The following is a 12,316-nucleotide window of genomic DNA, read 5'->3' as shown; positions in this document are numbered from 1 at the left end:
GAAGAAGTGCTGTGGCTCAATTGGTAGAGTGCTAGCCTTGAGCTGAAGAGCTGAGGGACAGTGCCCAGGCCCAGAGTTCAGGCCCCATGACCGGACACCCCCCCCTTCCTCCCCCCCCCCCCCCCAAAAAAAAAAGTCTCACTGACTTTCCTGCCTGGGCTGGCTTTGAACTGTGATCCTCAGATCTCAATCTCCTGAGTTGCTAGGGGTGAGCACCCACCTTGCTTTTTTTGTTTGTTTTTGGTTTGTTTTTGTTTTTTTTTGTTTTTAATAAAACCCTGCAGTATAGTGAAGCCTCATTCAGTGAACTGCGATAAAGCAAAGAATGACTATATCCATCCTTCCGTTTCTCAGATGTGTTACTGTTTCTCTCTGCCTATGTGTTCATTTTGGATGTTGTCTCACTGTACTCCGCTATTGAATAGTCTGTGCTTATCAGTATGACCAAATGACTAAAGTGTCTTTGGAAAATTTAAAATGCCCACTTGAGTTTGAGAGCCATGTTTTAGATATTCACTGGTCATTCTCTGTATAGCTCTAGGAATGACTAATAGTATGTCCCATTCTAACCCACAAATCCATCACAAGAATACTATAAAATAGCCAGGTGCCAGTTGGTCACGCCCATAATACTCGCTACTTAGGAGGCTTGGATCTGAGGATCCAGGTTCAGAGCCAGCCTGGGCAGGAAAGTCCAAGAATCTGATCTCTAATTAATGACCAATGTGCTGCAATGGAGGTGTAGCTCAAGTGGTAGAGTGCTAACCTTGAGCAGAAAAACTAAAGGACAGCTCCCAAGCCCTAAGTTCAAACCCCAGCACCCAACAAAAAAAGAAAAGGGAAAAAAAATACTCAAGGCCTGGCACTGCCTTGAGTTCAAATCTAGTAACATAAATTTACAAAAATAGAATGCCATAAAATTGCTTATTTTTCAGTGAAACATTGAAAAATGTTTTTCAGTGCCCTTTCCTGTGCTAGTTTGTTTGCTTGTTTGTTTTGTTGGTACCTGGGCTCGAACTTGGGGCCTCCTGCTCTGCTTTCTTGCTCATGGCTTAATTTACCATTTTATCCTCTAATCCCTTTCATTGTTTTCTTAGGTCTTTAAGATATTTCTTTGGTCTCATCATCTCTATCTTGGTAGTGATTCATGCTGAAGTACAGACTATGATTTGAATTTGAGTCTTAATCCCATGTTGTTGTTGTTAGTTGTATATGCCAGTCTTTATATTGAGACATGATTTTCTTCCTTTCCATTCCTCTTTTCAAAGTCCATGTTCATCACCTTTTGGGAAACCTTTTTAACTGGACTAGGTTAATAACTCCTCTGAATTCTCACAAGATACATTTCCTACTTTTTACAGTACGTATTTAAGATATCATAGTTATTTTTATCTTCCTTTTTTATGCCAATGCTCTGGTCCTTGTACTCTCAAGAGGCTTTTTCTTTCATGGCTGGTGCTCTACCACTTGAGCCACACTTCTACTTTCCAGGTTAATTGGATTTAGCTGCCTGGGCTGGCTTCCATCTGAGATCCTCAGGTCTCAGACTTCTGAGTAGCTAGAATGATAGGTATGAGCCACCAGCATCTGGCTCTTCTATCTTCTTTAATTTCTAGAAAACTGCATTATCTTATTTTTGCTTTGTTATCCTACCAAAATTTAGGTTGTTGCCAAGACCTTTGTAAACACTCAGTTGTTGTTGTTTTTTGACAGTACTGAGGTTTGAACTCCTGTCCTTTATTGCAGTGCTTATTTTTTACATAGGGTCTTGCTTCCTGTCTAGATGTAATTGTTACCCACCTGACAGTAACCCACCTATTTTAGGCTTTCTATTGTAGCAGAGATCACAAGTATATATCACCACATTCAGCTTCTTCTGTTTAGTTTCACTGGTTTCTCTGCCCAGATTGACTGGAACTGTGATCCTGTCAGTTTTAACCTCTGTAATGCTAGAATGATAATCCTGCCCCATACTGCTCAGACATCATTTGAGAAAGAGCCTCAATCACATGCAATACCCTCTTCATTTCAGCCTTCTTCATAGACTTATAGGCATAAGCCAATGGTACTTAGCTAGTGTTTTTGCAAGAGGTATTTTTCAGGGTTCAGTATTGAACCCAAGTCTACATGCACTCTTGCTAGCCTTTTCACTCAAGCTGGTGTGGTGCTCTTACAACTGAGCCACACCTCCACTTTGGGTTCTTTTGCTAGTAAATTAGAGATAAGAACCTCAGATTTGTCTGCCCACGCTGACTTTGAACCTCAATCCTCAATTCTCAGTCTCCTGAGGTATGGAGCCCTTTGCAAAAGGCTTACTTAAAAGCAAAGAAACCCAATGATATAACATTCCTTTGGAAAGTTAAAGTTGTTGATTGAATGGATGGCTGAAATGACACCTAAGATCTATTGTTATGAAGGTTATTCATATTTTTGTCTATAAATAAATTTCTTTTGGTAGTGGTATTGGTGCTGAATTTCAGGACTTAGCCCTTGGTAGCAGGCACTCTACCATTTGAGCACTATACTATTTACAGTCCTTACTTTTCTTTTCTTTTCTTTTTTTTTTTTTTTTTTGGGGCCGGTTGTGGGACCTGAAACTCTGGGCCTGGGCACTATCCCTCAGCTCTTCAGCTCAAGGCTAGCGCTCTACCACTTGAGCCACAGCGCCACTTCCGGCTTTTTTCTTTTTGCTTATGTGGTGCTGAGGAATCGAACCCAGGGCCTCAGGCATGCAAGGCAAGCGCTCTACCACTGAGCCACCTTCCCAGCCCCCTTTTTTTTTTTTGCTGATCCTTGGGCTTAAACTCTGGGCCCAGGAGCTGTCCCTGAGTTTCTTTTGCTCAAGGCAAGCACTCTGCCACTTGAATTACAGTGCCTTTTCGGCATTTTTAAGTAGTTTTTTGGCGATAAGAGTCTTCATGGAGTTTCCTGCCTGGGGTGGCTTTGAATCATGATCCTCAGATCTCAGTCTCCTATGTAGCTAGGATAATAGGCATGAGCCATCAGCACCTGGTTGATGAATATCTAATGAATACCTTTAAACAGGAGTAACTTTTAAAAAAATGAATAATGGGCTGGGAAGGTGGCTCAGTGGTAGAGCGCTTGCCTTGCATGCATGAGGTCCTGGGTTCGATTCCTCAGCACCACATAAGCAAAAAGAAAAAAGCCGGAAGTGGTATTGTGGCTCAAGTGGTAGAGTGCTGTGAGGGACAGCGCCCAGGCCCAGAGTTCAGGCCCCACGACCAGACCCAAAAAATAAAAAATAATAAATGAATAACTAATAAGCCTGACACCAGTGGCCCACATTTGTAATCCTAGCTACTCTCTCAGGAGAGGATCTGAGGACCAAAATTCGAAGCGAGCCTTGGTAGGAAAGTCTGTGAGACTTTTGCCTCCATTTAACCATCAAAAAGCCAGAAGTGGAGATGTGACTCACATGGTAGAGCACTAGCCTTGAGCAAACAAAGGTCAAGGACAGTGCCCATACCCTGAGTTCAAGCCCCAGAACTGGCCCTCCAAAAGAGGAATAAAACTATTTATTTTTCAATCATGTAGAACTTAGGATATAAACATAAATTAGGTTAAGTCCCTCATTCTTTTAGATACTTGATGTTCGCTTACATACTTGGTCATATAAGAGCAAATGTGTGGGGATTAGGGATATTGTTGGGTGATGAAGGGAAAAGTAACTTTCTAATAGGATTTTGAGAAAACCATGTCATTTATGTGGTTCTTCAAAAATTTTAATATCTATTTTACATTAGCAGGAGTTTGAAGTTTTTTGTTTAATCCTTTATACATTTATACAAAAATAAAACTAATTCTTTGATGCTTTTCTAGGTGGTAATAAGCTACAGTCAACAGGAAATAAAACAGATGACCTGAAAGGAGCCGAATGTGTTAAAAGTACTCCTGTCACTTCTGCTGTGCAGATTCCAGAAGTAAAGCCAGACTCAGTGTCAGAGCCGGTCACACCTGCATCTCTTGCTGCTTTGCAGAGTGATGTACAGCCAGTGGGCCATGATTATGTGGAAGAGGTATTGATATGAGGATATAATTGCTGTGAAATTGGATAAGGAAAGAAATGTGCTTGTTGCAAGCACATTTTACATGTAAAAATCAATTATCACATTTACATTTAGGTTGCTTATGAAAAGGTATCAAAAGATTGTTAAAAAAAAAAAAAATAGTGGGACTAGGAATATGGCTCAAATGGTAGAGTACTTGACTATCAAATCTGAGGCCCTGAATTAAAAATCCCAGAACTTCAAAAATTAAACATGATGCCTTTTAGGTTGGACTGTCACTGACTTGAAGTCATTTCGCATGGTAACACTGTCACTGTAATGTAATTTTCCAGGGCTGGGAAGGTGGCTCAGTGGTAGAGTGCTTGCCTTGCATGCATGAGGCCCTGGATTTGATTCCTCAGCACCATATAAGCAGAAAAGGCCAGAAGTGATGCAGTAGCTCAAGTGGTAGAGCACTAACTTTGAGGGACAGTGCCCAGGCCCAGAGTTCAGGCCCATCACTGGCAAAAAAAAAAAAAGAATTTTCCATTTACTTGGCAATTACACTAGTGGAAAGACCTAATATATGGTCTTTGAACACTCACCTAAGGTATAAAATTGATTACTGACTTAATAGATGCTATTTTTATTTGGTTTCTTGAGCTATTAGAGAACTTCCTGTCATGCAGGTGAAGTTGAGTAAATGGAAGAACAAAGGAGAAATTAGAACATTTGATGTTGAATGATTGCTGCTAGCAGGATGATTATGAGATTATACTATGATGTAAACAGTATGGTTTGCTTTTACTATGTTGTGGACATGTATACAGTTTTGAACTTTAGTGTAAACATCTATCAAACTGGTAATTTTTTCCCCAACAAAGTTGTGAAGCATAGATTTAAGTCCCCAGCCCCAGCACAGGGTCTAACAGTAGTTTTTAACTGGCTTTTCTTTCAATAAAGATTATATAGCTAGATGTGGTAGGTACTTGCCTATAACCCCAGCTACTCCAGCAGAGGCAGAAGAAACATGAATTGAAGGTCAGCCAGGTAAAGTCATCAATACCCTACTTCAGAAATAAAATACCAACCAGGTGCCAGTGGCTCACACCTGTAATCCTAACTATGCAAGAGGAGGGGATCTGAAGAGGATCCTGGTTCAGAGAAGCCCAGGCAGGAAAGTCTGAGAATTTTATCTCTTTAAGTGCCAAAAAAGCTGGAAGTAGAGGTGGGTGGGGCTCAGTGGAAGAGCTTAAATACAGTGCCTAGGCTGTTGAGTTGAAGGCCCAGGGAAGAAGGAAAGGGAGACAAAAATAGCTAGGTGCTTGATTTTATCAATCATTCATAACACCCTGGGATCAATACACAGGGAGTAAAATTTACATCATGTACAAGTTTTTTATTGAGACAGACAACAGATATATAATTTTTAAGTAATACATAAATTGATAAGTTATGTCTTTGTGTTTGTGAGCACCAGTCCTGAGACTTGAACTCAGGGCCTCATATTCTCACTTGGCTTTTTCATTCAAAGCTGCCACACTACCACTTGAGCTAAACTTTTACTTCCAGCTTTTTGTTCGTTAACTAAAGAAAAGAGTCTCATGGATTTTTTTTTCATCTAAGCTGACTTCCAGCCTCAATCCTCAGAGCTCACCTGCCTGCACAGCTAGGATTACAGGTGTGAGCTACCAGCACCCAGTTACCTATCTATCTATCTGTCTTATCTATTTATCTATCTATCTATTTTTGGTCAGTCGTGGGGTCTGAACGCTGGGCCTGGGCACTGTCCCTCGGCTCTTCAGCTCAAGGCTAGTTAGTGCTCTACCACTTGAGCCACAGCGCCACTTGCGGCTTTTTCTGCTTATGTGGTGCTGAGGAATTGAACCCAGGGCCTTATGCATGCAAGGCAAGCACTCTACCATTGAGCTGCCTTCCCAGCCCCTACATATTTTATTATAAGAGTACGATTTTATTATCTTTTAGAAAATGTTTTCCACCCAAACAGACTAGTTTCTAATGATTTGAGTTAATCTTAAACTTCAGAACATTATAGTATCCAATCTTAATACTTGCATTATCTTAATGTGTATAGTAATATTCCTGCCTACTAGTCTTTCTGATGTGTAGTTAGAAAAAAAAATTATCTTGATTTTATTTATTTATTTTTGGTTGGTTGTGGGGTTTGAACTTTGGGCCTGGGCCCTTGTCCCTCAGCTCTTCAGCTCAAGGCCAGCACTCTGCCACTTGAGCTACAGTGCCACTTCTGGTTTTCTGGTGGTTTATTGGAGATAAGAGTTTCACGGACTTTCCTGCCTGGGCTGGCTTTGAACCTCGATCCTCAGATCTCAGCTTCCTGAATAGCTAGGATTAAAAGGTGTGAGCCACCATCGCCCGGCACGCATAAAATTTAGAGTGCTGGAGGGTACTGGAATTTGAACTCAGGGTCTTGAGCTTGATATAGACAGCAAGGTTTGTTCTATACCTCCAGCCCTTCTCAAGAGTTAATAATTCTAGCTTTTAGTCACAGTTCTATTCTTTTAAAACTTTATAGATACTGCCACCTAGTTTTTCCCCTTACTTAAATTCTAATTTCTTAAAACTTGAACAACATTAAATCTGTAGAGCTTACATACTTTTTATGTATTAATTTATTTACTTTGCAATGGTAGGAATTGAACTAGGGGCTCAGACTACTCGGACTATATTCTCAACCCTGTGAAGACTTGTGAATGAATTCTTAACAGCTCTAACACTCCTGTTTTTCCACACCAAGGTACGAAATGATGAAGGAAAAGTAATTAGGTTCCATTGTAAATTGTGTGAATGCAGCTTTAATGATCCCAATGCTAAGGAGATGCACTTGAAAGGACGAAGACACAGACTTCAATATAAAGTAAGAAAATGTTTTTCCTTTTTTTTTTTTTTTAAAGTAACTGAATGTTCTGTTTGTAAATCTGTGTCTAAACACAATTTACCTGGTTAATGAACTCTCATTCTAAGATTAGCATGTCCTCTAAATAGTCAACTTAGATATGTTTTATTATTTAGTTATGCTGAAGCGCAATATAACCTCAATGGCTTAAACTGATAAAATTACTTGGATTGGTAATCATATAAGAATAATTGCTACATGTAGAGTGAAGGGTGTTTTTGTTTTGTTTTGTTTTGTTTTTGTCAGTCATGGGGCTTGAACTCGGCCTGAGCGATGTCCCTCAGCTCTTCAGCTCAAGGTGAACGCTCTACCACTTGAGCTACAGCGCCACTTCCGGTTTTCTGGTGGTTTATTGGAGATAAGAGTTTTATGGACTTCCCTGCTTGGGCTGGCTTTGAACCGTGATCCTCAGATCTCAGCCTCCTGAGTAGCTAGGATTACAGGCGTGAGCCACGGGCGCCTGGCGTATTTCAAGTTTTTAATTGGTTGGACTAAAAATACATGACACATGCCTTTTCTGTTAAAAAATCAGTGGGGAAATGTCATTGAGGATAACTTGAATCCATGTTCCTAGGCCCTGGTCACTCATCTAGCTCAGGATAAATTATTTCCTAAATAAATAAGCACAGGACATTTGGGCAATACAGTACTTGCATATGAAAACATTAGTTTATTAGGACACATTATTGTTTCCTAATAAAAGTTTTGCAATCTGGGCTTCATTGTGACATTTTTCATACATGTATACAATGTATCCAACTCCCCATTTTAAAAATAATTTTGATGAGTCTCATTGTTTCATTTTCATACATGCAAATGAACTACAGTAACTGTATTCATCCTCATTTAACTTGTTTCAACTCCCTCTGTTATCACTCCCCCATAGCCTGTTTTATTTTCCTGTGAATTTTTTATCTCATTTAAAATTATTTATAAAGTTAAATACCTATTAGTCCTCTAAGAATTTCATAAAACTTTCTATTAGGGCTGGGAAGGTGGCTCAGTGGTAGAGCTCTTGCCTTGCATGCCTGAGGCCCTGAGTTCGATTCCTCAGCACCACATAAGCAAAAAGAAAAAAGCCGGAAGTGGCACTGTGGCTCAAGCGGTAGAGCACTAGCCTTGAGCTGAAGAGCTGAGGGACAGCGCCCAGGCCCAGAGTTCAGGCACCAACACCGGACCCAAAAAAAAAAAAAACTTTCCATTAACACTAAGTTACACACTAAGCCATTAAGTCTGAATAATTAAACATTTTAATTAATACACTGATAAGTCTTTTCTCCTATTATACTGATTTTACCTTTGAGTAGGAAATTTGCACAAAAGAATTTGTATGATAAAAGAATGTGTGGAGCTCTGCACTGGTGGTTCATACCTATAATCCTAGCTGAGATCTGAGGGTTATGGTTGGAACAGCCAGGCCAGGAAAGTCTGTAAGACTTATCTCCAATAAAGCACCAAAAAACCAAAGTGGAGCAGTGGCTCTAATGATAGCCTTTAGTATAAAGCTTAGGGACAGTGCCCAGGTCCTAGTTGAAGCCCAGGATCAGCAACCCCCAAAAAAAGAACATGTTGAATTCTTGATGGGAATACATGTAGATTTTTGGAGAGCTGCTATTTCTTAAATGTCTATATTAACAGAAAAAAGTAAATCCAGATTTGCAAGTTGAAGTGAAGCCCAGTATTCGAGCAAGAAAGATTCAAGAAGAGAAAATGAGGAAGCAAATGCAGAAGGAGGAATATTGGCGAAGACGAGAAGAAGAAGAACGCTGGAGGATGGAAATGAGGTAATAACCTTTAATGGCATGACATGATAGTGGTTCTGTGTTTCTAAAAACTTAGCCTGCCTATTTAAAAGCTCTCACTCATAGCAATCCAAATTTGTTTAATGTACTTTAAAGTATTGGAGATGGAACTCAATCCTCATACATGCTAGGAAAGCTTTCTACCACCTAAACTAGACTCTCAGTCCTTTTATGTTTTTATTTTGCTTTTGAGATTCTTGTACTACTTTTGCTTTGGCTAGTTTCAAACTAGATTCTCCTGTCACTGTCTCCAAACTAGCTAGGATTACAGCTGTGCACTACCACCAGCGATTTTATGTGCTTTTAGTGTCTGCTAACATCCTAGTGTTGGGAAATACATGGATTAAAATTAATGTATTGACTGTATACACTATTATGTGACTGTGGTTTTGATATTAAGAATTTTGTGGTAAGTGCTATCTTACTAAATATTTGAAGTTTCACATTAGATAAGTGCCTCTATTTAAAGCAAGTAAAATCTCATCTTTACAGCTCAGTAAGATTTTGTTTATTCAGAGTTATATAGTAGTCATAATCATCACCTCTAGAAAAAAATACAAATCCATTCATTAACAATCCCAATTTATTCCCCCATCTTCCTTCCCTACCTCCAACTCCTTGCAGCCATGAATATACTTTGTCATTATAGATCTACCAGTACTGAGGATTCATATGAGTAGAAACCAATATTTCATTTCTCTTTGTAGATAACAATATATCATTGTATGTCACATTTTGCCTGACCTTTCCTCAGATAATAGCTATTGAAAATTTTTGTGAATACTGCTATTTGAGTATTTTGTGCAAGCTTTGAAGTATAATTCATAAGCATACTTTACACATATTATAACTATATATCTTCAGACCTACTAAAATTAGGATTTTTATTTCTCATGCTAACAGTGTTCTTTTGTGCAGATACAAAGTTTTCTTTATAAACAGTCTTCAAAGATGCCTCCCTTTTATAATGAATACTATACTCTTGCTTAAATCATAATCATTTTATAATAATACCAGGAACGTCCATATTGCAAGTGTGTAGTGAAAATTAAAACTGAGAAATACACGTATTTAGAAATGTTCTATTTTTATGTTTAAATACATCAATAAAATGGACCATGTAATTTAAAGGGTACAGGGCTTGGAAAGATGGAACTAGGACAGGAATGACATTGACCAAGATGCATTATACTCAAAAATTGTTATGTTGAATTTAAAACCCCTTTGTACAACTACTTATGAAAAAAATACTATTTATTTAATAAATATAATGTGAAAATTAACTAGAAAATACCATTTCTCCATTTATGTAATTTTTATAAATCTCTTCAATGCTTAAGAAAAGACAAGAAGATTGCCATTGCTTTCATATTCATCTTACTGTAATACATATTGCTTATGATGAGAGTAAAAATGGAAAGGCAAATAAAGGTGTTTCTCTTGTTCCGTCCCTCCTTTTTTTTTTTTTTTTTTTTTAAATTTGAGAGGAGTTTTATTGTATAGCTGCGGCCAGCCTGAACTCAAGATCCACCTTGACCTGTTTTTTTATTACTTTTTTGTGTGTGTGTAGTACTGTAGTTTGAACTAATGGACAGGTACACTACTGCTTGAGTTGTGCCTTTGTCCCTTTTCTGCTTTAGTTATTTTTCAGATAAAGTCACACACTTTTTCTCAGGCCCTCAGACAGGTGTACTTCTTCCTTTGCCTTGGTTATTATAGTTGTGTGCCACCCACCACACTTGGCTTGTTTGTTTATAGATGTGATCTGACATTTTGCTTGGCTTGCCAGTCTGTCTACCACTTGTACACTTTTTGTTTTGTTGTGTGTGTGGGTGTGTTTGTGTGTGGGTGTGTACTTTTGTTGTGTGTGTGGGTGTGTGTCGCACGCCAGTACAGCGGCTTAAATGCAGGTGCTATTCCAGGCATTTTTGCTTAAGGCTGGCACTCTCAAGTGAGAGTGCTTCTTTTAGCTTTTTGCTGGATAATTGAAAAGTCTCAGACTTGCCCTGCCCTAGCTAGCTTTGAACTGCTATCCTGAGATCTCAGACTAGAATTAAGGACACTCAGCAATGTTTTTTGTTTGCTTGTGTGTTTGTTTTTTAATGCCATATTGAGGCTTGAACTTGGTCTTAGATTTGCTCAGCTTGTTTGCTCACTCAGCATGCATTCAACCCATGCCTCCAACCCAGATTTCTGCTGCTTATTTTGGAGATGAAATCTCAAAGACTTGTCTGCCTAGACTTGGCTTTAAACCATGATTCTCTAGATGTCAGCCTACTGAGTAGTTGAGCCACCTACCAAACTGCACACACTTATATTGCACTCATTTACCCTTTTTTATATGCATACCCCTTCTTGTTTTTGTCCTTTTTTTTTCTTTGTTGGTTGTGGGGCTTGAAATCTGGGCCTGGCTGCTGCCTCTCACTTCTTCAGCTCAAGGCTAGTGCTCTGACATTTGAGCCACAGCGCCACTTCTGGTTTTCTGAATGGTTTATTAGAGATAAGAGTCTCACCAACTTTCCTGCTCAGGCTGGCTTTGAACATGATCCTCAGATCTCAGCCTCCTGAGTAGCTAGGATTACAGGCATGAGCCACCAGCACCCAGCACATTGTCCTTTATAATATGTTGGAAATTCTTTTCTACACTCAAATCGTGCGTGCATGTATGCATAATATGAAAAAAAACAACTACTACTAAATGCTAATACCTATGTGCTGAGGAAGAATTGGTAGTCTGTGGTTAAAAATTCCTGTCCTCATTGAATGCATACATATTGAATAATAACAAACTATTACCTGGAATGAACATGATTTTCCCGAACCTTACACTATAGTTTTGTCTTCAGGCTTAAATGACATAAAACCATGTTTGATTAGTCTTTTTTTTTTTTTTTTTTTTGGTTGGTTGTGGGGCTTGAACTCGGCCTGGGCACTGTCCCTCAGCTCCTCAGGTCAAGGCAAATGCTCTACCACTTGAGCCACATCGCCAGTTATGGTTTTCTGAGTGGTTTATGGGACTCACAGACTTTCCTGCCCCGGCTTTTAGCCATTATCCTCAGATCTCAGCCTCCTAAGTAGCTAGGATTACTGGTGTGAACCACCTGTGCGCAGTGGTTTATTAGTCTTTAATTAGAGCTATTCCCTGTTAGGTAAATTAAAAGTTGTTACAGTGAAAGTATAGAGGCACATTTATTTATTTCTTACATTCTGTTTAACACAGTTTTGTTGGTAAAGCCTTATTCTTACCAAAGTTTTCTTGCACACAGTTTCCTTTAAGAGCTATTCCTAAATCTCAGACTATCTTAATTTGATGATAGAACCGAGTAGAATGGTATAAAAGGCAATAGAATAGATTCTGGAAATGTTGACCAGTAAGTTAGAGGGAATATACTAGATTGTGCTCCTATCTCAGCTGATGGATATTTTATTTTCAATGTATGCATTATTTTATTCTGAACTGAAAGCTATGGGTTTCACAAAAATCCTGCTGGCCTTGGCAATGCAAGCTGCATTTCCTTTGGGCAACAAATTAGGGAGTGCTAAGAGGTTCTATAGAAAATGATAGCAGAGGG

General features: G+C 39.0%; 1 protein-coding gene across 1 annotated transcript in view; it reads left to right on the top strand.

Annotated features, from left to right (window-relative positions):
• Positions 1-12,316, top strand: part of Zfr (zinc finger RNA binding protein) — a 73,625-nt gene that overhangs the window by 35,428 nt on the left and 25,881 nt on the right. Inside the window, exons 9-11 of the mRNA XM_042690636.1 lie at positions 3,841-4,037; positions 6,784-6,903; positions 8,581-8,726. Of these exons, the coding sequence (XP_042546570.1) occupies positions 3,841-4,037; positions 6,784-6,903; positions 8,581-8,726 (463 nt within the window). The remainder of the gene's footprint in view (positions 1-3,840; positions 4,038-6,783; positions 6,904-8,580; positions 8,727-12,316) is intronic.

Source organism: Dipodomys spectabilis, unplaced genomic scaffold (assembly GCF_019054845.1).
Source record: "Dipodomys spectabilis isolate Male_0828 unplaced genomic scaffold, ASM1905484v1 ptg000138l, whole genome shotgun sequence".
Classification (NCBI taxonomy): domain Eukaryota; kingdom Metazoa; phylum Chordata; class Mammalia; order Rodentia; family Heteromyidae; genus Dipodomys; species Dipodomys spectabilis.
This window is presented reverse-complemented; position numbering and strand designations above follow the sequence as displayed.